Raw genomic sequence first — 24,969 nt, forward strand, 5'->3', positions numbered from 1 at the left:
ATAATTTGAAAATGTTAATGTATGATCATGAATTATGCTATATGTGTTCTGTCTATGTGTAAATGAACTTCATAGAGGGTATGTTGTATTCGTAGTTAAGAGGAAAACAAAAGTTCCACTTCATAAAAAAAGTAAGGCAACATGCCTCTCGTTAATAATCTTGCAACCACATTTATTGTTTGTCTGTATGTACTTAAAGCACATATATATGAGGTGCCCCCAGGGACATAAATCAGAATTAACTTGCATATACACATATTAAATTACACTCTTCCATATAATATACTGAAAACCTCACACAAACACTAGTAAAAAGCTCTCACATAAACTAGTGAAAACATTGACCTCTTATATAATCTACTCAAAAGCTCTCATACAAAGTAGTGAGAACTGTTCATATAAACTGGTGAAAAGCTTTACCTTTCATACACACTACTAGAAAGCTTTCATATACACTATTAAAAAGCTCTCATATACACTACTAGAACGCTCTCATATACACTATTAGAAAGCTCTCATATACACTATTAGAAAGCTCTCATATACACTATTAGAACGCTCTCATATACACTATTAGAACGCTCTCATATACACTATTAGAACGCTCTCATATACACTATTAGAAAGCTCTCATATACACTACTAGAACGCTCTCATAAACACTATTAGAACGCTCTCATAAACACTATTAGAACGCTCTCATATACACTATTAGAACGCTCTCATAAACACTATTAGAACGCTCTCATAAACACTATTAGAATGCTCTCATATACACTATTAGAAAGCTCTCATATACACTACTAGAACGCTCTCATAAACACTATTAGAACGCTCTCATATACACTACTAGAACGCTCTCATAAACACTATTAGAACGCTCTCATATACACTATTAGAAAGCTCTCATATACACTACTAGAATGCTCTCATAAACACTATTAGAATGCTCTCATATACACTATTAGAAAGCTCTCATATACACTACTAGAACGCTCTCATAAACACTATTAGAACGCTCTCATATACACTATTAGAACGCTCTCATAAACACTATTAGAACGCTCTCATATACACTATTAGAAAGCTCTCATATACACAACTAGAATGCTCTCATACACACTACTGAAAAGCTATTAGCTGATTTCAGTTGAAACGGAAGGTGTTTCAGTGAAACAGGAAGGACCGTCATTACACCGGAAGTTGTTTTAAACGGAGGTCATTCTGGCTAGCTCCGTACATTTTGTGCTATCTCCGGCCGAAATTGTATCAAATAAAATTATTGATTCATGCTCAGCTATCCGCTAAACAACTCACAGCAGCATGGGCATTACTCGACTTTATTTTTTATCTTTTTGCTTCAACAGAGATCCTTTTCCAGTGTTGTGCGAAATTCTGTTCCCATGTGAAAATCTGTTCCACCTGTGTCGGGAGCGCGCCGCGCATTGCAGCCACATAAGCGGATCTGATCATTTCCCAGGCCTTTCGGATCATTTCTTGGTTAAATAAAAAGTCGTAAAATTATACAAGGTTGAGACATTTAGTTTAATCAGCCGCTGTTGTTTACAAAATTGTAAAATAAAAAAAAAATAAATGCGGTTTTCTTATGCTGTTTTGTGTTGTTATTTTAAACGCCAAGAGAATCAGTCTCTTTCCAAGTTTTTTCACTTCAGCCTGACAGAAATAAAAGTCAAGTCACCAAATACCAAATTTGTATTTATAAGTTTTTATTACTGATATAAGATGATGGGAAGTGCCTGATAGCAGTTCCATAATATGGAAACAAATTAATTTAGCTGCAAATCTTAAACTGTGTTTATTCCTCTCTTCATCAACAACAAACCATCTGGATTCGGTGATATTTGAGCAATGTTTGCCTAAATTAAAGGAGGGGGACCATATATTTTAGCTTTCTAATAGTGTGTATGAGAGCGTTCTAATAGTGTATATGAGAGCTTTCTAATAGTGTATATGAGAGCATTCTAGTAGTGTATATGAGAGCGTTCTAATAGTGTATATGAGAGCTTTCTAATAGTGTATATGAGAGCGTTCTAATAGTGTATATGAGAGCTTTCTAGTAGTGTATATGAGAGCTTTCTAATAGTGTATATGAGAGCGTTCTAGTAGTGTATATGAGAGCTTTTTAATAGTGTATATGAAAGCTTTCTAGTAGTGTGTATGAAAGCTAAAGCTTTTCACCAGTTTATATGAACAGTTCTCACTACTTTGTATGAGAGCTTTTGAGTAGATTATATAAGAGGTAAATGTTTTCACTAGTTTATGTGAGAGCTTTTTACTAGTGTTTGTGTGAGGTTTTCAGTATATTATATGGAAGAGTGTAATTTAATATGTGTATATGCAAGTTAATTCTGATTTATGTCCCTGGGGGCACCTCATACATATAGGATTTTAATTACCTCAAAAAACACAAATGTCAGTCTGAAGATAGTTGTTGCAAACTATGAAGCTTTGACATAAAATCAAAAATTGTCTAATTTAATTAGTCTGTTAATTTTTGCTTGGAGGTTGAATAAAGATATCAAGAGGTTTTTTTAAATTGAATAACTACTTTTGAATCTTATATTTTATTTTAATTTACTAAGAAAAATGCATGGATTAGAACTAAAATGTTTAACTCTACGTTGGATTTCTATTCTTTTATTTACAGTAGAGTTAGAAAACATCAAAGCTAAGAAGTAAAATTCTTGGCCAATTTGGATGATTTCATCCAAATTGGCCTCAAATGTCATAACTTTAACTCCCAGTTTGGTACTTGCTGGTGAACCACCAATCCAAACCAAATGATGCAAACTGCATCATTTAAATACTCTAATATTTAAGCTTCTAATCTTAATGCAGGGTTAAGAAGCTAAATGAGTTTTTGAAGAGTCGTCTATTATCCATTTTCAGCAACCAAACTGAACTGTGGATGATGGTTAAAAACCGAAGTTGAAGTAATGTTATTCTAAGCTAATCATTTTTAAAACATTATGATTTAAATAGTCGAGTAAAATAAACACAGTGGTCTGAATCAATTTTAAGAGAAGTTTTGATTTATGCAAAGCAGGGTTTTATTTTATTTTTTTTTTACAACTGAAATGCACGCGTTTAAAATTCAGAGGAGGTAAAAATGACAGCCTTTGTGATTCCAGTTGTATTTTCTGGGCTCAGCTTATCACTGTAATTCTTTCAATAAGCCACTATTATGGGGGCAGGTCAAATGCAGAAACTGAATTTCCCCATTGTGAGACTATAAAGGGATTTACATTTTCTTAGAGATCAAGTGAGTAATAATAAATCAGTGTGATCGTATTATCACATTGTATCACTAAACATGTTCACTCATTCTTAAAACACTGTGCTCACTGCATAACAGCATAACATCTGGATGCAGGGATAAGAGTTGTTGAAACTGGGGACAGAAGCACAATTATTCCTGGTGAACATTCTCAATCATCCATGTCATAGTCAGCCCAAAGCAGTTAAAAAATCAATCCACTGGACTTTGTTTCCAAGTTTGAAGACTTTCCATCCAGGAAGTTTTTTCAATTAAAAATGTCAGAAATAGTGTTGAGTTTGAGGCTTTATAGAGTGGACCAAAAAAAAATTTTCTAAGCGAAAACAAGGCTTTGTTTTGTTTTGTTTTGTTTTTTTACTTTTTTGGAAGCACAATTATTGTTCATGACAGGTTTACTTTCACTTAAATGGAGATAGTTTGACAGTCTGAGCACTTTTTGCTTTGCCTCCTACTTTCAATGAATGAACAGATAAGTGCTGCAAAGACTCTGCACCAACCTCTTCTGCTGCCAAAGCCACAATGAGGGGCTGTAATGCATACTTAACCATTGCCCTGCTCATGGCTTGTGCAGGCAGAACGGATTTAGACCAGACTAAGTTTAGATGAAATCTATGTTGTACAAACAGCCGTTTTTTTGACACTGTTTGCTCATAATATAAATAGATTACTCTTTTTCAACCTTAATAAAAATAAAAGAAAGACTAAAAATCACAATAACAAACAAAGAAAATATCCAAGGCTGAAGCTCCCTAAGCAACACCTCATCAACCAAATACGTATCTGATCATGTAATTGTCGCATCTGTTTGGAAATTTTGCTTACTACAGGAGTTGAATGAAGTCACAGAAAACAGTAATGTGATTTTTCTTTATAGAATTTGTAAAACTCAAGTAGGAAAACATCAATTTAAGTTACATTTGGGTATTACAATGCAAAACAAAGTATAGATCTACTAACAAAGTTGTTTCCCTGTATATTAACTGTGCTGAAGTCTTCTTACTAGACCAACTAGAATGAAAGTAAACTAGCTGTTAACCACTGTAAAGTGCTGCTAAGTATAAGTCTACTAAAAAAGTTGTTTCCCAGTATATTAACTGTGGCTGAAGTCTGCACCTTACCAGAGGAAGTAGAATGAAAGTAAAAACTAAACAAGGGGTGTTAACCACTGTACTTCTATCTCACAAATAAAAATATACTTGCATTTCAAGTTCAGTTGAAGTTTTATGTAAAGTTTTGACTGACCTGTTGTTCCATCTATTGCAAGTTTCATTGATGCTGGGGAAGGAGAAAATGTATTGTCTGCCTCCATGGTCATGTCAAATGTTTGACCTGATGTAATAAATAAAATCAGATATGCGCAATAACGGTGAGGACTGGTGTAAGAAAAAAAAAACACCATCAGTACTAGTACTGAAAGTTGAGACTTGAATCTATTTCTTCAACATCAGCAACAGCAGATAATGCCTTTACCATCCATTTCATGAATAAATATATATCTGATATTACAAACTGATTTGAAAACCCAAGAAAATTATTGTGAACCAAAGTGAACTGTTTAAATTTATCAGATTTAAACAGGATTTCAAATGATCTACCTCAACATTTCTACTTCATCCTTGGGTACAATATACCTATGCCTAAAGGTGACAAATTTATTTATTTAAAACGTTCTAACCAGTACAAAAAGGGAACCATATATTTTTTGTGTCAATAACTTTACTGAGAGCAATTGTCATTAGGTTTCAATGTTTCAGTTCTAAATCCCTTGCATGGTCTCACTTTAAAAATCTTTAAGCAATGCAGGAAATCTTGTTGCTTAGACTTTCATTTCTAAATCCTATTAAGTGTCCTTAGAGGCAGCTTTTTGATACAAAAAGGTAAACAAACATCTTAATCAATGATATGTAGTGCATGATGTAACTCAAGTAAACTGGTTTCAGGCAAAATATGACAGTTATTAGGAGAGCTAAGATGAGTTTTGGTTTCTCTATAAACCAAACTGTGGGTGTTCGTGTAAATGGTTCCGAATATCAGCCTCTGCATTTCCTCCCACAATTAAAGTACACCAGATTAATGTGAATACAAACTTTATTCATCCAAAAAGCAACAACAACAAAAACAACTAAATCAATAAAAAGAAAATGTACATTTTGTTTAACATAGAAGTTCTAAAAGGAGTAATTTAAACAGTTTGATTCATTACAATATATATGAAGATAACTAAGAGTAACTTTTTGATCATTTTAAATCAGTTTATGGTATTTAGTACGTTCAGCAAAGCTTGTATAGACTACAAAGAGATCCTTAAAGAGACACTCAAATTCGGAAAACAAAATTGTAATCCATGCATTTGTAATCACAGGAGATAAAACATAATGGATCTTCTAAATGACTTTTTTTTTACATTCAGTCTGGCTGCAGTTTACTTGTCTAAGGCTCTGACATTCAGTTGTTACTCTGTGAAAGCAAAGAGGCATTTATTAAAAACCTTTCTCAGATTGTTCTTGGTGACACTGAGATTGCTCGAAGTTTTTTCCTAGTGCTCTCCCTAGCGTCCAAACTACATTGAACGTTATACTTCCTTCACAAAAACTAACAGCTTACCAGTGTTGCAGCTGCAGTTAGAAGCACTGTAGGATCATCATATTTTGCCTGTAAATGAAAAGAAAAGCATGTTTGCATGATACATCATTTTATCATTTTAGCAGAAGGTATTTTAACAAACCTCTCAGTTGTTTAAAATAGACATTGGCATTTGTTCAACTGGAAAAATAACAGAAAAATAAGTGTTATATAAGGAGGCATTAAAACAACATGTTATTATTACTGCTACCTGGTAAAAGTGTCAAAAAAAACAAAAACTTTTTGTTGATGAGCAAGGAAATTTATTTCATTTACCTGATATTTCAGCTTTTGATCTAAAGCAGATAAATAAGAAAATAAAAAAAATAAATCCATCGTGTGTTAGATAGAATGGAGATTTCAAAAAGACACATTTTAGATACAGAAGTGGTAAAAACTATGCCCTCTAATTATTAGGATTTAATGTCTCAAAGCATATTATAAATGATACGCTCGTAGTAAAGTTATCTTTCGCAATACAGTATTGAGGATTTTAAAAGACTGTTTAAAAAATACTAATAATACTACATTTCAACACCACCCGTAGAATTTATTTGTATCACTTTAAGACCTTTTTGTTAATAGAATGCCAGAAAAAGCAAATCTTCAGGTATCTAAAGTAAAGGAGAGTTTGACAATCCTAAATTATGTTAATTTTCTAACAGTGGTGTAAAACCTGAAACTAACCTGAAAAAAAAAAATGAAAATAGAATGAAGGCAGCAAATCCCTTCAATAAGCTGAGAAGATGTCTTACCTATCGGAACATTTCTCTAAAAGAAAAAATACAAATATTAAAAATGTTAAAACATTTTGAACCTTTTTTAAGGGGAAATTTAGTAAATAAAAGTGGTTATTTTTTTTTTAAATAAAAGTAATATATCAATTTAACTTACACTAACAAAAAAGTCGTTTTAAATCAAAACAACAGCTTAAATGTCGTATTATAGTTTTTTTCTTACCCATCCTTCTTGTACAAAACCGGAGGGTGAATCCAAACAGGACTAAAGAGATAATTACAACCACTGTGATCCTCCGGATCATCAGCACTGAATGAAGAAAACAGACAAGGACAACAATTAAGCAGAATTAATAATACTAATATTGTAATCTTTGAATCTTATATTATACTATATATGTTCTGTCTATGTGTATATGAACTACATAGAGAATGTGTGGTCTATAGGTAAAATGAAAACAAAATTTCTATTCAGCATCTCTTCATCCATTCCTGCAATAAGAAGTTTCTTTTGACTAGATTTGATTATATTTTTAAGCGCCTCGGTATAAAATAAATATTTTGATGGAGATGAGAAATCTGCCTCCTGGTATGTTGAAGAAAAAGTAGTTTGCATCCAATCTTTTAAATAAACAGTGTTAGTTTTTTGGAATATATAAGAATTTTGCTATAATTTGTAGTTGCCAATCTGTTGTTACTACATTTTAACTTGACAAACCAAATCTTTTCACCGTTCTCTTCAATTTTGGATCTTAATCTGGCCAGACTGGAGTGGAGAAAAACATAGCTCGGCTTCGTATTTTGATGGCGACGGACGGTGAAGATGTACGTGGACGGTGACATGCAGAGGAGTAGCGATGGATGTGGAACAGCTCTCATTGATTAACATGACACACAAGTGCTCAGCAAAACGTACATGAGCGGGACGGAGCGCTGACGGAGTATGTGTAATCTGGGGGTCCGTCAGCATTCCGCTCCGATCCCTGTTACCAAAATCCACAACAAAAAGAAAATACTTGGGCAGAAACTGAAAATAGACTGGATGATGGTGATTTTTTTGTCATATTTAATTGAGCTTTCATTTCCGCATGTTTTGCTCTTATGAATTGAATAATAACATCGCACATGCTCTGCTCAAGCGCTAAGAAAGTCTTATATATACTTAACTTTTCTGTCAAGTATTTAATTCCACACGTCTTAATTCATAGTTTAGATGCCTTAGGTGTGAATCTATCATTTTCATAGTCATGAAAATGAAGGCAACTGTTTGAATGAGAAGGTGTGTCCAAACTTTAGTGGCTGTATTTTTTTTTTATTATTGTATTTTTTTTTTTTTTTTTTTTTATGCACAAAACTACAACAAAAATTTGACTACGTATATCAGGAAATAGCATGATTGGTTCTTAGGAGGGTGGAGACAAAGGAAAATCTGATTTTACAGAAGAAAACCTGCCAACCTACTGCCCAGCTTAGCTAAAGGGAGAATTTTACTACGGTGACAAAAACAGAAGTTGAATAAACTCTCTATGTGAACCAGAAAAGTCAGAGTTTCCCAATTCTCAGGTTTAGACAACTTTGAGTTTCCGGTAAACTTGCTTCATGAAACGGACCCCTGATCCAAACCAGCTGATGCAAACTGCATCATTTAAATACTCTGATATTTGAGCTTCTTATCTAAATACAGGGTTAAGAAGCAAAAGCAGACTGAAATGTGGATGATGGTTAAAATACCCAATAATGTTGTTCTAAGCTATTTATTTTTATAACACTGTTATATAAAAGAAGAGTAAAATACACACAACGGTCTGGATCTATTTTAGGACAAGTTTTGATTTATGAAAAACAGGGTTTTATTTTAACTGAAATACAAGCGTTTAAAATTCAGACTGGGTAAAAATAACCCCTTTTGTGATTTCAGTTGTATTTGCTGGGCTCAGCCTAGCCCTGTATTTGCTCAATAAACCAATATTAGAGTCAAGTGAATAATAACAAATTAGTGTCATCATATTATCGCCTTGTTTCACTAAACAAGTTATTTTTTTCTTAAAACACTGCTGACTGCATAACAGCATAACATCTTGATGCAGAGACAAGAGTCATTTAAACTGGGGACACAATAATCGTCCATGGCAGGTTTGCTTTCACTTAAACAGAGATAGTCTTACAGTCTGAGCACTTTTTTGCTCTGCCTCCCGCTGGCAATGAATGAACAGATAAGTGCTGCTAAGTATAAGTCTACTAACAAAGTTGTTTCCCAGTGTGGCAGTATGCCCTGGTGGGCTTTGAACGCACCACACGGGTGCCTAATTCTAATTGGTTGTGGCGCTCGCTGGTTGCCTGTGTATATAAGGGGCCCTCCCTCACCGGGTTGACATTGCATTGCTCTCCTTCCGGTTCAGACCTCTGCGTTTGTTGGTGCTGCACGCCAGGTAAGGCAGGCTTCTTCTCTCTCGAGCAAGTTTATTACTTTTGATTTATTTTCATTTTTTGTATAACAGCTGCAAATGAATGCATGCACTTAAACAATGCGCTTAACGGCATACTGATTGTGGACCAATCGTCCTTCGGACTGCCAGTACAAGCTTCCCACGCTTTCCTCCCTGTAAGAGGCACTACTTAAAGAGCTCAGTGGTAAGCACAGTGCTAGTTTTTGCATGCTTTTAGATTCTGTTTCTAATATTTATTTCTGATAGCCGCTGCTGTTTGTCCTGAGCCGACTGTTCGCCTGCGTTGTTCGCCTGTCAGCTGGGTTATCTGTCAGCTGCCTATCTGCCGTCCTGTTGCTGGCTTCATACCTGCCGCCCCGGCCGGCATAAAGCTGTGACTTCTAACACTCGTCTAGCGTGGCTGATTGGCGATCAGCTCGGACTTACTCTTTTGGTGCTGCGTGAGTGACGTCCGCCACAGCGGATCGGTTCCTCCCAGGATGGGCCTTAATTCTGGACTATACTGCTGTTAAATTGTGGACTGAACTGTATTATGGGAATTGTACTCTGAATGTTGTTTTTTTTTACAGGAACGGTCAGCTCGTGGTGTTGGTGGTGGACTTCTGGGTGGTGGTTCCTCTTCTGGTTTGGTGCATGATTTTCTTTTGCTTTGCCTAGTTCTGTTTGCTGTGTTTATTTTTTTTCTTTTTTGTACCCTACCCTGAATTTCACTCCTCACAGAGTTACGCTTGAAAAAATTTTTAAATGTGAGGTTTTAATTTAGTCTTTTTGAATTAAACTAAAAGTTGTATAATAAAAGAGTTGAATGGTGAGATTGTCTCAAGCCTTATCTGTAGCGGGTCTGTGTGCCTTAATGGTAACATTTTAAGCGGAGTCATTAAAATCTATTAAATCTTTTCTTACCTGGTGTTTCTAAATTGAAGTTACCCAAATCTTATCACACCGCTCCCGCCACATTTTGGCGTTGCTGGTAGGACGGTTTACAGTTGTGAGGCTGAGACTCTTCTCTGTTTTATTGCATTTTTGTGACAGTTGTGTGCAAGCAGTAATTTTTTTTTTTTGGTGTGTTAAGGACAAACAGCAGCGGTTCATTTGTTTTTTTTTAGCTGATCATTTGTAGTAATGGAGGAAGAGCTACTGGAATTGAAGACCCTGATTGCTCAATTAAAGGCTGACAATGAGAAGCTGCGTGCAGAGCGCTCACCTTCCACATCTAGCTCCAGTGCCGGGCCGTCTTCAGCTTCTGCACCCCCCACTGCCCAAATAATGGACAGGTTAGTGTTTGTCCCACGCGATCGTAAGTGTCCTATGTTTAGGGGACGGATGGGGATAAGTGTGAGCGAGTGGGTTGAGGAGGTGCAGGCATGTATGCGGGCACGAAATTTGTCAGCAGCAGATCAGGCCTTCTTTTTGTACGACCATTTAGAAGGAGAGGCTAGGGATGAGATCAAATATCGCTCTAGTCAGGAACGAGGGGATCCAGCTAAAATCATTTCTATCCTCAAGGAGCTTTATGGATGTAATGAGTCACATGTTGCATTACAGGAGGCCTTTTTCTCCAGAAAGCAATTGGAAGGGGAAACATTACAAGAGTTCTCCCTTGCTTTGATGAGCCTCATGGAGAAAGTAAAAACACAGGCTCCTAGGGACATGCCAGATGCTGAAGTTCTCTTGCGTGACCAGTTCATAGAATATGTCCTTGATGGTGCACTCCGTCGTGCGCTAAAACAGTTTGTTCGTCTGAAACCGGCAGCAACACTGCTTGATGTCAGAGGTGAGGCAATGAGGTGGGAATTAGAGGGTTTGCCAGCTAGTTTGAGGGGCCGGAGTAACTCTCTGCCTTCAGCGCCCAGTTTTCAGTTTGCGGTGCGTGGTGGGTCACCAGCAATTGCTAGTCCCACTGGGGGAGAGATTAATGAGATAAAAGAGCTGCTAAAACAGCAACAGGAGCAGCTTAATCAGCTTGCACAAAGCATTACTCTCCTCCAAACTGCACAAGAGCGTAGCCGCTCTCAACGTTACAGTCCTGTTATATGTCGACGATGCCAACAACCCGGACATATTGCTAGGGAGTGCAGGGCACCACCTGTGCCCTCCAATCAGCCATCAGGGCAGCGTGGGGGAAGCCAGCTTCCGGAAAACTAGCGCCCACCGTGTTGCAGAGCCACAGCTCGGGTGGGGTATCCATAGGCTCAATGACTGGGTTGTGTTCAGAAGATGCACCTAAATTAATTGCTTCTTGTCCGCATATTGAAGTGAACATGGGTGGAGTGAAGGTGCCTTGCCTAGTTGACACTGGTTCAATGGTGTCCACTATTACAGAGAGCTTCTTTATTGAATTTTTTGAGCCTTGGGGCGAAGAGCGTTTGAGAGCTTGCCACTGGCTACAGCTAAAAGCCGCCAACGGTCTCCCTATTCCTTACATCGGCTATTTGGAAGTCTCTATTGAACTGTGCGGCAAGTTGATGCCCCACTGTGGAGTGCTGGTAGTGAGAAATCCCCCAGATAGTGGTTCAGCTTCAGTACCTGGCGTGTTAGGGATGAACGTCATAAATAAGTGTTACCAAGAACTATTTGGACAGCATGGCAATGCTCTGTTTAATACTACCCCTGCTGCATCATTTCCCAAACCATTGGTTAAGGCCTTGCAGAAATGTCATGCAGCTGAAGGACAGCACACTCCTAAGGAGCCTAGTAAGGTTAGGGTGCAGGGCAGGAGGGCCTGCCGCATTCCAGGAGGTGTAATGAAGATTGTGCCGACTACCTGCTGTGAGCAATACTCAGGTACCACTGTCTTGTTCGAACCATCAGAGTCTGGCTTACCAGTTGGTTTGTTAGCATCTCCTGCTTTAGTTCAGGTTGTTCGGGGAACTGCTTATATCCCAGTGGTGAATGTGGGCGTCACTGACGTGCTGCTTTACCCTCATACCACTGTGGGATCTTTAAATAGTGTTGGCGTGGTGAGTCTCCCCGCGGGTGTAACTGAAGTCCCATTTTCTGTAAATGTGTCTTCCCAAACAGTTGCTGCTCCTGTCTTAGATGGGATCAAGACAATTGATTTATCACCTTTGCCAGAGGAGGAACAGTGTCAGGTGCGAGCCCTGTTGGGTAAATACACTTCGGTGTTTGCCACTAATGATCAGGATTTGGGTTGCACCAACCTGATCAGCCATGACATTCCCCTTCTTGATGACGCTCCCGTTCGGCAGCGTTACCGTCGGATTCCTCCATCAGAGTATGAACTTGTGAAGGAGCACATAAATCAGCTGTTGGCAGCAAATGTCATTAGGGAAAGTTCCAGCCCCTATGCATCACCAATTGTGATTGTTCGCAAAAAGGATGGTAGCATTAGGCTTTGTGTTGATTATCGTCAACTTAACATCAAGACACGAAAGGACGCTTTTCCACTCCCTCGCATTGAAGAGTCCCTTGATGCTTTGACAGGGGCCCGGTGGTTTTCCACTATGGATTTGGCCAGCGGGTATAATCAGGTTCCTGTCACAGCAAGTGATCGCCATAAAACCGCTTTTTGTACACCTTTTGGGCTTTTTGAGTGGAATCGCATGCCTTTCGGCCTATGCAATGCTCCGAGCACTTTCCAGCGCTTGATGCAGCGCATTTTTGGTGACCAGCAATGCCAATCCCTTTTGCTATATTTAGATGACATTGTTGTCTTTTCATCTTCTGTGCAGCAACATCTTGAGAGGTTGGACGTGGTGTTAGGACGGCTTCAGAAGGAGGGCCTTAAAGCTAAGCTTAGTAAGTGCCGTTTTTTCCAGCAGAAGGTGCACTACCTGGGTCATGTGATTTCTGACCAGGGAGTAGCCACTGACCCCGCTAAAATTGAGGTGGTAGCAAATTGGCCTGTGCCCACCACGGCCACTGAGTTGCGTTCCTTTTTGGGATTTGCTAGCTACTACCGTAGGTTTGTGGAAGGGTTTGCTAAGATGGCTGCCCCCTTGCATCGTAGAGCAGCGGAGCTAACGAGTAAAGAATCTAAAAAGAAGGCTGCCCGGAGTATTGTTGGAGCCTGGACTGAGGAGTGTCAACAGAGTTTTGAGGCCATTAAAACCAAGCTCACCTCTGCTCCAGTCCTTGCTTACGCAGATTTTTCCCTCCCTTTCATCCTAGAGGTGGATGCAAGCCATAGTGGTTTGGGAGCGGTCTTGTCACAAGAACAAGGGGGGAAGATAAGACCCATCGCTTTTGCTAGCCGCGGGTTAAGACCTAGTGAGCGGAATATGTCAAATTACAGCTCGATGAAACTGGAGCTGTTGGGCCTGAAATGGGCAATGACAGAAAAATTTAGAGATTATCTGTTGGGCCACAGATGTATTGTTTATACAGACAATAATCCTCTGAGCCACTTGGATTCGGCTAAGCTTGGAGCAGTGGAGCAGCGCTGGGCAGCCCAGCTTGCTTCCTTTAACTTTGAGTTAAAGCATCGACCTGCTAAATCCAATCAAAATGCTGATGCTCTGTCTCGTAGGCCGTGGCCGGCTCCATCGGAAGTGACTTCTTTGGTTTCAGGTACTCTTGTGCCTCAGCCATTACAGCTAGCTGTGCAGAGTGAGCAAACGCAAACCATCCAGTCCTCGGTAACTGTCTTTCCTGCTCTTGCCCCTGGTGATCTCTATGTCCTCCAGCAGGCTGACCCGGTCCTTCAAGAAGTTCTTGTCTTTTGGCAGAGAAAAGAGCGGCCAAATCGGACTGAGCGGCAAGGGCTTTCACAATCGGCTCTTGCATTGCTAAATCAGTGGGATCGCCTGACTGAGTTGGATGGGCTAATGTATCGGCGAGTGTTCCGTCCAGATGGTGGTGGGGAAGTGCACCAACTTCTCCTGCCAAAGTCCCTCACCAAGGATATCATGACCCAGGTCCATCAGGAACATGGGCATCAGGGAGTGGAAAGAACCTTGGCTTTGCTACGGTCTCGCTGTTATTGGCCAGGTATGTCACAGGAGGTTGCAGATTGGTGTAAAACCTGCAAGCGGTGTCAGGTTGCTAAGGATAACCAGCCACCTGCTCGTGGCTTTATGGGCCATTTGCTTGCATCAAAACCAAATGAAATTTTGGCAATCGATTTTACTTTGTTAGAGCCAACTCCATCTGGTATAGAAAATGTATTGGTGATGACTGATGTGTTTTCCAAATATACGTTGGCTGTCCCAACTAGGGATCAGCGCGCCTCCACTGTAGCGCAGGTCCTGGTCACTGAATGGTTTGCAAAATTTGGAGTACCAGCACGCATCCATTCAGACCAGGGCCGCAACTTTGAAAGCACTCTGATCCAGCAGCTGTGTGGTCTGTATGGGATTGTTAAATCTCGTACCACACCTTACCATCCAGCTGGTAATGGCCAATGTGAACGTTTTAATAGGACGCTTCACAACCTGTTGAGAACCTTGCCCACGTCCCGGAAACGAGACTGGAGCGTTTGTTTACCCCAGTTGCTTTATGCATATAATACCACCCCTCATCAATCAACTGGTGAGTCACCATTTTTCTTAATATTTGGTCAAGAACCACGTCTTCCAGTTGACTTTTTGTTGGGAAGAGTTGAAAACCCAGTTCAGGGAACTGTTCATGAGTGGGTCAAAGAACATCAGACTCGCTTGCAAATAGCATTTGAGGGTGCTAGAGAAAAGTTGAAGACTTCTGCTGGACGCAGAAAGGCTAATCATGATAGAAACATCAAAGAAGCTCCTCTTAAGGAGGGCCAGTTTGTGTTGATCCGAAACTTGGGGAGCAAAGGTCGTCAGAAATTTCAGGATTTGTGGAGTTCAGTGACGCATGTAGTTGTCCAAGTCCCAAGGGAGGGTGGTGTAGTGTATTCAGTGGCACCAGTTCATGACCAGACCAGGGTAAGGAGGGTACACCGCTCTTTGCTGAAGGTCCTGATTGGTGCTAATGCACCCAATTCAGTTCCTGTTGAGGGTGCATCTTCTGAGTATCACTCCATTTCAGAGGACGAGCTGTCTCTGGAGGGTGATTTGTTCTTGAGGCCTTGGCCTCAGGAGCAGGTACCACCTGCCTCACCTGCCGCTGTGGTTTCTGATGCTGGACCAGCTGTGGTTTCTAGCGCTGTCCCTGGGGCTTCAGGACCTGCTGTGGCTCCTCCTGGTACGACCTTGAATCAACCTACCTCATTAGCAGTGGTACCGGTGGCAGAGTCTGGTCCCAGCGAGGTTACTGTGCGCAGATCAGCACGATCAACTGCTGGCCAGCATCATAATCTCCATCATCTTCCAAGACCCGTAGTAAGAGAGATGCCTTCATCTAGTACCATGTCTGCTGTATTTCGACCTTGGTGTTAAGTTGGATCATCGCCGGGGCGTCGATGCAGTTTGGGGGGGTGGAATGTGGCAGTATGCCCTGGTGGGCTTTGAACGCACCACACGGGTGCCTAATTCTAATTGGTTGTGGCGCTCGCTGGTTGCCTGTGTATATAAGGGGCCCTCCCTCACCGGGTTGACATTGCATTGTTCTCCTTCCGGTTCAGACCTCTGCGTTTGTTGGTGCTGCACGCCAGGTAAGGCAGGCTTCTTCTCTCTCGAGCAAGTTTATTACTTTTGATTTATTTTCATTTTTTGTATAACAGCTGCAAATGAATGCATGCACTTAAACAATGCGCTTAACGGCATACTGATTGTGGACCAATCGTCCTTCGGACTGCCAGTACAAGCTTCCCACGCTTTCCTCCCTGTAAGAGGCACTACTTAAAGAGCTCAGTGGTAAGCACAGTGCTAGTTTTTGCATGCTTTTAGATTCTGTTTCTAATATTTATTTCTGATAGCCGCTGCTGTTTGTCCTGAGCCGACTGTTCGCCTGCGTTGTTCGCCTGTCAGCTGGGTTATCTGTCAGCTGCCTATCTGCCGTCCTGTTGCTGGCTTCATACCTGCCGCCCCGGCCGGCATAAAGCTGTGACTTCTAACACTCGTCCAGCGTGGCTGATTGGCGATCAGCTCGGACTTACTCTTTTGGTGCTGCGTTAGTGACGTCCGCCACAGCGGATCGGTTCCTCCCAGGATGGGCCTTAATTCTGGACTATACTGCTGTTAAATTGTGGACTGAACTGTATTATGGGAATTGTACTCTGAATGTTGTTTTTTTTTTACAGGAACGGTCAGCTCGTGGTGTTGGTGGTGGACTTCTGGGTGGTGGTTCCTCTTCTGGTTTGGTGCATGATTTTCTTTTGCTTTGCCTAGTTCTGTTTGCTGTGTTTATTTTTTTTCTTTTTTGTACCCTACCCTGAATTTCACTCCTCACAGAGTTACGCTTGAAAAAATTTTTAAATGTGAGGTTTTAATTTAGTCTTTTTGAATTAAACTAAAAGTTGTATAATAAAAGAGTTGAATGGTGAGATTGTCTCAAGCCTCATCTGTAGCGGGTCTGTGTGCCTTAATGGTAACATTTTAAGCGGAGTCATTAAAATCTATTAAATCTTTTCTTACCTGGTGTTTCTAAATTGAAGTTACCCAAATCTTATCACACCGCTCCCGCCACACCAGTATATTAACTGTGGCTGAAGTCTTCAGCTTACCAGAGGAAGTAGAATGAAAGTACAAACTAAATAAGGGGTGTTAACCACTGTATGTCTATCTCACAAATAAAAATATACTTGCATTTCAAGTTTAGTTGAAGTTTTATGTAAAGTTTTGACTGACCTGTTGTTCCATCTATTGCAGGTTTCACTGATGCTGGGGAACTAGCAAATGTACTGTCTGCCTCCATGCTCATGTCAAATGTTTGACCTGATGTAGTAAATAAAATCAGATATGCGCAATAATGGTGAGGACTGGTGTAAGAAAAAAGATACTACCATCAGTACTAGTAATGAAATTTGAGACTTGAATCTATTTCTTCAATATCAGCAACAACAGAAAATGCCTTTATTATCCATTACATGAATAAATATATCTGATATTACAAACTGATTTGGAAACACATGAAAATTATAGTGAACCAAAAGTGATCTGTTTAAATCTATCAGAACTGAAAATATAATGAAAATAATATAAAATCAAATATTTTATCACTACAGTAGTCAGGATTAGACCAGCAAAGGTATATTTACTCACTTTGTATCATGATGGTGAGCAAGTTACTGTGTGGAGATTGATGTACCTTAAGGTAAAAACATGTTACATCAAAGTTAGCAGGTGACCTTCGCTTTGTTAAAGACAAGATCTCTCCTCCTTTTAGTCTTTTCTGACAATTAAACCTCCGAGCTTTACTTCCTCCCCCAATGAAGAAATAACAATCAGTAACAGAAACTGAAGATGGAGGCTGACAGCCTAAAGTGACCGAGTCTGTCTCTGCGATCACCAGTGGGTTCACTGCCAGTGTAGGTGGAAAAAGGTCTGAAAACATGAACAAATAAAGAGCAGAAAGTGTAAAATATAAGTGAGGAATATTCATTATATCTGTAAACATGTTTTAAGAATCTTTATTACTGTTTATGGAGATGATGGTTGATTCACTGTCTGATGATCTAACATCTAAAGCTCCATCTTTTACACTGTAGAAACATTTAACTTTGACCTCAGCTGGTAATATTTTCTCAATCATCCTCAGCAGTTCAGATCCTGTCATTGCTTCCACACAGGAGGAGGCTGCAGACATCTTTTTGTTTTCAATGTAGAAAACACACTGATCAACATTAACATGTGAAGTTGTACACTTTAATGTCACTGAGTCAGTCTCTTTGATCAGAAGTCGATCCACCTCTAGTTTAGGTTGAGGAAGAGCTGAAAGTTTAGAGGATTTATGTGTCAGATTTTATTTAGAAATAAAACTGTATTTACCAAACAGACATTTACCGGAAACTGACCTTTAGCTCTGGCTTCATAAGACAAATCTGTTAAAGAGATGTTTGAAAGAAAATGTAGATGCAACATTTGTATCTTGTATAAATGCATAGCTATTATTATATCAATTTCTAAAACATAAAAATATTCTAAGACATTATACAACAGAAGGAATTTTAAATAACCCAATGTCAAGAATAAGACACTTAACACTAGAATTACCAGGGTTTTCGACCTCCCCCTGAAGTCCCGAAAGAGGGTCAAAAGAGCCTAAATCCAAACTGACGACTCTGATGGCTCAAATTAGCATCCCTTTTTCAATTGTAAATATGGCCATTGCCTGAGGAGAGCCAAACTCACAAAAGCATTCCACACCTGTACCGTCAGGCCAGAAGGTAGGAGTGTGAATAATGTTGGGGGTGGGTGTGATCTATGCTGGAGGCAGCGCTACAGTAGAAACCTAACCAAATTAATTGTGTTGATCCACCTCAAAAAAATCATGCAAAAAGTGTAAGCAAAAGAGATCTGTACGGAAGAGGATTAATGATATGTATTGCATGATGTAACTCAAAAAAAAAAAAAAACTGTAAAAAAAAAATGCTGATGCAAACTGCATCATTTTAGTACTCTGATATTTGAGCTTCTAATCTAAATTCAGGGTTAAGGAGCTAAATGTGTTTTTGAAGAGTCGCCTACTGACCATTTTCAGCAACCAGACTGAATTGTGGATGATGGTTAAAATACCCAATAATGTTCTTCTAACCTCTTTTTATTTTTTAAACAGTTATGTAAAAAGTAGAGAAAAAGACACACAACTGTTTGGAACTATTTTAGGACAAGTTTTGATTTATGAAAAACAGGGTTTTATTTTAACTGAAATACAAGCATTTAAAATTCAGGTAAAAAAAAAAAAACCTTTTGTGAAACCAGTTGTATTTGCTGGGCTCAGTCAATCACTGTATTTGCTCAATAAACCAATATTAGAGTCACGTGAATAATAACAAATCAGTTTGATCATATTATCACATTGTATCACTAAACAAGTTAATTGTTTCTGAAAACACTGCTCACTGCATAACAGCATAACATCTGGATGCAGAGACAACAAGAGTCATATAAACTGGGGACACAATTACTGTTCATGGCAGGTTTGCTTTCACTTAAACAGAGATAGTCTTACAGTCTAAGCACTTTTTTGCTCTGCCTCCCGCTGGCAATAAATGAACAGCTAAGTGCTGCTAAGTATAAGTCTACTAACAAAGTTGTTTCCCAGTATATTAACTGTGGCTGAAGTATTCACCTTACCAGAGGAAGTAGAATGAAAGTACAAACTAAATAAGGGGTGTTAACCACTGTACGTCTATCTAACAAATAAAAATATACTTGCATTTCAAGTTCAGTTGAAGTTTTATGTAAAGTTTGACTGACCTGTTGTTCCATCTATTGCAGGTTTCACTGAAGCTGGGGAAGGACTAAATGTATTGTCTGCCTCCATGATCATGTCAAGTGTTTAAGCTGATGTAATAAATAAAGTCAGATATGCGCAATAATGGTAAGGACTGGTGTAAGGAAAAAAAAAAACTACCATCAGTACTAGTACTGAAATTTGAAACTTGAATCTATTTCTTCAATATCAGCAACAACAGAAAATTCCTTTATCATCCATTTCGTGAATAAATATATATTTGATATTACAAATGTTTCTGATTTGGAAACACATGAAAATTATAGTGAATCTATAAGATTTAAACAGGGTTACAAATTATTTACCTCAACATTTCTATTTCATCCTTGGGTACAATATACATATGCCTAAATGTGACAAATTTATTTATCTAAAAAATCCTACAGAAACAGCATGAGGATGGTCAACCATTAGTGTTTATGAAGGAGGACAGATCAGTGTGTTTAGTGGCAACTGTTGGAGTCCAACCCAGAACCAAAGTTGCTGGTTTAAGCTTTTAAACTGTTTTTTATAAATAAAAACAAGTACTGTACCAACACTTGCTGAAAACCACTAAGCATAGAAGAAGAATATACTTAGAAATTAACATAAGAATAAATATATCAGTTTGCGAATGGAATCAGGAACAAAAATATTGTTTTCTGCTAAAATGAATGATGGACTCTACAAATAGTTGGCTTAATGGGGAAATAAAACAGTGTGGACATTTTGAGGCAAAATCACAAGATAAAGTAGTAAACAAAAAGTTAATGATGACAAAAGGGTCTTCCAATGCATGACGACCCAAAATAAACTGTCAAATTATTTACAAAATGGATCAAAATTAAATGCACGGATTAGTCATCACAACACTCTGATCTTTGTTTTATACATAGTTAGGCTAATAGGATGTGTGAGCTACGTACCCTGGGAAAGGCCTAAAGTACAGTTAACTATAGTGAGAAGTTTGTAGTGGAAATGGATAAGATTTGGTTAAGTTAAATTCTATTAAAACGTTCAGTTTTCAATATTCTGGTAATTTCTTACAGTAGTTGTGACACAAAAGCAAAAATAAACAAACCTGTAAGGAGGGACTTGCCCAAAACTGGAACAACTGCAAGTGCAGTAAAAAAAAAAATTCCCTCTGATGCATATTTTTGAATAGTTTTCTCTAAAACTTGTCTAAAAACGAAACAAAACATTTTTTTTCTGGTATTATGAATCATAACAGTTTTTTTTTGTTATTAGAAATAACATTTTAAGTCTGAAAACCTGGAGGTCATTTTATTGGTAAAATCTGTAAAGAGATATATAACAACAGAGAATATGTGAAGGCCACTGTCAGAAGAGTGATGGTTCCCTAACAAGGTTGTTTCTCATTATATTAACGTTTGTTAAAGTCTTTACCTTACCAGAACCAAAGAATGATGTTTAGGGCATTAAAATGGTTAATGAGATTATCTGGTGAGGTAGAAACTAAACCAGGAATGTTAACTGTTATTTTTCTACTCGCATCTGAGGCAAATCATTTTCAAGGGTCTTGTTTACGTGCAGGTGCTTATGCTAACTCTGACCCATCCGAAAAGATGCTAACATTTTGGAGAGAGGGGTATATTGGCAACACAAATGCTGACTGACAGGAACCAAAGCCATGAATTCTTTTCTTAGACGTTTAATTTCCCTTCACAGGAAATTGATAAATGCTGTGATATTTCTTGTCACAGATGGTAAAAAAAAAAAGCCTGATTAAATTCTAAATCAAAGTTCGCACACATTTAAACCCCCTCCATCAGACTCGCGCTGTCTTGCTGAAGACAGCGTCGAAGCACGATTCAATAAATATGGGTAATTTAGCCATTACAGACAGTTTGAATATGGGAGGATTATGAGCAAACACATTTTTTAGCGACTGACAATAGTTCCTGAGCAAGGATTTTCCAGCTTTTTCTTTTTTTCCTTTTGAGTGTCATTACACTGTCACAAGTACGAAGACTAGGTTTTAGCTTATCAGACTCCATAGCGAATTAACTAACATTTTTAATATGGCCAAAAAATGGATGAGGCTTTGTGCCACAGTCAGTTTATTAATTAACCAAAATAATTGACAAAATATTAGGAAACATCTAAATAAAATATGCTGCAGCGTAATCGAGAAGTCTTTTTTTGTAAAATCTGTAAAAATCAAAGGATAAAAAATCTATTTCTGTCACAATTTAGTATCAAAAAATAAAACCAAAAAGTATTAGTCTGCTAACAATATTGTTTAAAAAAAAAAAAAAAGTCTACACCTTGCTAGAGCCAAAAAACAATTTAAAAGGCATAAAAAGGATTGATTAGATTACCCATTTAATTACAAAACTTAAGCCAAGGCTGTTGATTGCTGTATCTCTGATAAATTAAAATATACTTGCATTTTAAGTTCAGTCGAAGTTTATTTTAAAGTTTAGACTGACCTGTTGTTCCATCTGTTGCTGGGGAAGGAGTAAATAACCTGTCTCTCTCCTTGATTTTTGTGTCAGATGTTTGACCTGATGAATGAAAGCAACAAACACTAAATAAAAATCATATATATGCAACAAGTGTCAGGACTGATAGAAAAATTATACTACCAGCAGTCAGACTGAAAGTTGAGACTCCCTGACTTGTTGTTGAATCTAATTCTTTAACTTCTGCAAAAACAGACAGTGCTTTCAGATCTCCTTGTGATGAAGAAAAACATTTGACACAAACATTTATCTGTCAGAATGTCATAATATAAAACCTTATAAAGCTGAAATAACGTTTATTTTATAGACTAATATTGTATCTTTAGAGATAGTAAACCTTATATGATGGTAGAGTTAATAACCTACTGTTAATCATAACTGATTGTATGTTACTGTCTGGAGAATGATGCTGTCCTCCATCTGTCTTCTTCACAGTGTAATAACATGTTAGTTCAACCTCAGCAGGGGAAGTTTGAAATGTCATCATCAGGAGCTCACGTCCTGACATTGTCTGCTCACAGGAGATGATTCTAGGTATCTTTGATGTTATGAAGTATAAAAAACATTTATCCACAGAAACAGATGATGGAGTCCCACAGTTCAGTGTGACTAAGTCTGTCTCTGTGATGAGCTGTGGATTCACAATTAGCTCAGGTGGAGGAACTGAAAATATAGTAAAAATAACATAAATCAAATGTTTTATTACCACAGTAGTCAGGATTAGACCAGTAAAGGTATATTTACTCACTTTGTATGATGATGGTGAGCATGTTACTGTTTGGAGATTGATGTCCGTCAAGGTAAAAACATGTTACGTGAAAGTTAGCAGGTGACCTTCGCTGTGTTAAAGACAAGATCATTTCTGCTTTTAGTCTCTTCTGACAATTAAACCTCCGAGCTTGACTTCCTCCCCCAATGAAGAAATAACAATCAGTAACAGAAACAGAAGATGGAGGCTGACAGTCTAAAGTGACCGAGTCTGTCTCTATGATCACCAGTGGGTTCACTGTCAGTGTAGGTGGAACAAGGTCTGAAAACATGAACAAATAAAGAGCAAAAAATGTAAAATATAAGTGAGGAATATTCATTATATCTGTAAACATGTTTTAAGAATCTTTATTACTGTTTATGGAGATGATGGTTAATTCACTGTCTGATGATGTAACATTTAAAGCTCCATCTTTTACACTGTAGAAACATTTAACTTTGACCTCAGCTGGTAATATTTTCTCCGTCGTCCTCAACAGTTCAGATCCTGTCATTGTTTCCACACAGGAGGAGGCTGCAGACATCTTTTTGTTTTCAATGTAGAAAACACACTGATCAACATTAACATGTGAGGTTGAACACTTTAATGTGAACGAGTCAGTCTTTGTGATCAGAAGTCGGTCCACCTCTAGTTTAGGTTGAGGAAGAGCTGAAAGTTTAGAGGCATCTATGTGTCAAATTTTATCTGGAAATAAAACTATATTTACCGCACAGACATTAAATGAAACTGACCTTTAGCTCTGGCCTCACAAGACAAATCTGTTAAAGAGATATGTGAAAGAAAATGTAGATGCAACATTTGTAGCTATATAAATACAAAGTATTATTTTAATTTCTAAAACATTTTAAAGAATCTCAGACTTTATATAACACAAGGAATTTAAAATAACCCGATATCAAGAATAAGACACTTCAACTTACTTAAGATAATGACGAACAGCAGCTCTAAAGCCATGATGAAGCTTTGGATGCTCTGAATAGAATACACTGGTATGTTTCTGTTAATTCTGACTTATAACCTATATAAGTTTCAGAAGCTGTTGTTAAAATAATCCACATGATCAGAAGTGGACCCTCCTCCTTGCTATATGAAATACTTGATCGGTTCAATCTGTAACGTTCTGCTCTCTCTGTTTTTTCTCATAGTATCTTAATCTGGTTTATTCCTGTTTGGCTGTGACACCATCTTGGAGAGAAATATCACCTGTGCTGCTTCCATCAACACCTTTGTTTATAGATGTTGAAGCTTGGCCTTTTTTTTCAGCGTAGTCCTGTTTCTCTGACTGGGACTAACTGGATGTTCTCTCTTTCATCCTCTGACATAGGTGCTGGCTCTGTTCACAAAGATTTTAACCACACTGTGTTCACTGTGGTAACCATCACTGCTGTATATCTCCCACCAAGCACTAATACAAAAGAGGCCATGAGTATTCTGTACCAGGCTATCAATCTGCACACACAGACGGCGTTTTCCTCATTGGTGGAGATTTTAGCCAGGCTAATATCAAGACTGTGCTCCCTCATTTTTACCAACATGTGGACTTTGCAACTCAGGGACAGAACGCTCTAGATAATGGTTCTTCTGCAGCGCATCTCCTTTTATTTCCATGGGAATCTCTGAACTCTTCGTCATCATCTGACCTTGTGAATACGTCTTTGCAGAAGTATTACCTTGAGTTTGAGTTTTATTGGAAGGATCCCCATTAGCTACAGCTATACTGCAGCTATTCTTCCTGGGGTCCTGAAAAATATATACATTAAAAACAAAACAAAGAATACAACAAATAAATGAAAGGAAAAGGAAAGAATATACATATATACAATTTATTCATGAAACAAATAGGAGACAGGATACATCATTCTCAGTTTAACAACTAGCCTCACTGCCCTGCTCTGCTCTGCTGAACAGCATAGAAGCAAGGAGGCTCTGCCTTTATTGCTTCATATACATGTAGCCTTTCGCTACACAAAGTAGTGCCAAAACAAAAATGTAATAGTGGCAAGCATCGTCTTATGATAATGCAGCAACTTATTATAATGTTGTGAGAGTTTACCAGGAGATTATGAATATATTAAATAACTAGTACTGGAAGTTATAGTTAATCAATAGGTCATTCAAATAAAGGGTAAAACTAGTTATTTATTATCAGTTGAATGATTATAACTGTAATTTGCTTACCCTTAAGTCTGAGGGATGTTCGAAGTTTAAGGCTTAATGCAAATTTCCTTTATAATAGCAGCAGCTACAATGTGAATAAACCATGATACAGAGATGTTAACTGCAGTCAAAACAGTGAAGTTTTATTCAGTTTATGGTGAAAAATTAATAATGAGTCAGGAATGCATTAAACTATGAT

General features: G+C 38.2%; 1 protein-coding gene and 1 long non-coding RNA gene across 2 annotated transcripts in view; one reads left to right on the forward strand and one right to left on the reverse strand.

Moving 5' to 3' along the window:
* LOC119780016 overlaps nucleotides 1-23,365 on the reverse strand; it is a 48,514-nt gene extending 25,149 nt beyond the window's left edge. Inside the window, exons 1-4 of the mRNA XM_038279892.1 lie at nucleotides 23,345-23,365; nucleotides 22,968-23,261; nucleotides 22,593-22,874; nucleotides 22,253-22,507 (exon numbers count right to left, since the gene is read on the reverse strand). Coding sequence (XP_038135820.1) covers nucleotides 22,253-22,507; nucleotides 22,593-22,874; nucleotides 22,968-23,136 — 706 coding nt within the window. The 5' untranslated portion in view covers nucleotides 23,137-23,261; nucleotides 23,345-23,365. The remainder of the gene's footprint in view (nucleotides 1-22,252; nucleotides 22,508-22,592; nucleotides 22,875-22,967; nucleotides 23,262-23,344) is intronic.
* On the forward strand, nucleotides 9,042-9,877 carry LOC119780010. Its single transcript, XR_005280326.1, has 3 exons — nucleotides 9,042-9,086; nucleotides 9,156-9,288; nucleotides 9,674-9,877. It is a non-coding gene; the product is annotated as an uncharacterized LOC119780010 (long non-coding RNA).
* Nucleotides 23,366-24,969: the final 1,604 nt, after the last annotated feature.

Source organism: Cyprinodon tularosa, unplaced genomic scaffold, assembly GCF_016077235.1.
Source record: "Cyprinodon tularosa strain WSP-4 unplaced genomic scaffold, ASM1607723v1 ctg154, whole genome shotgun sequence".
Classification (NCBI taxonomy): domain Eukaryota; kingdom Metazoa; phylum Chordata; class Actinopteri; order Cyprinodontiformes; family Cyprinodontidae; genus Cyprinodon; species Cyprinodon tularosa.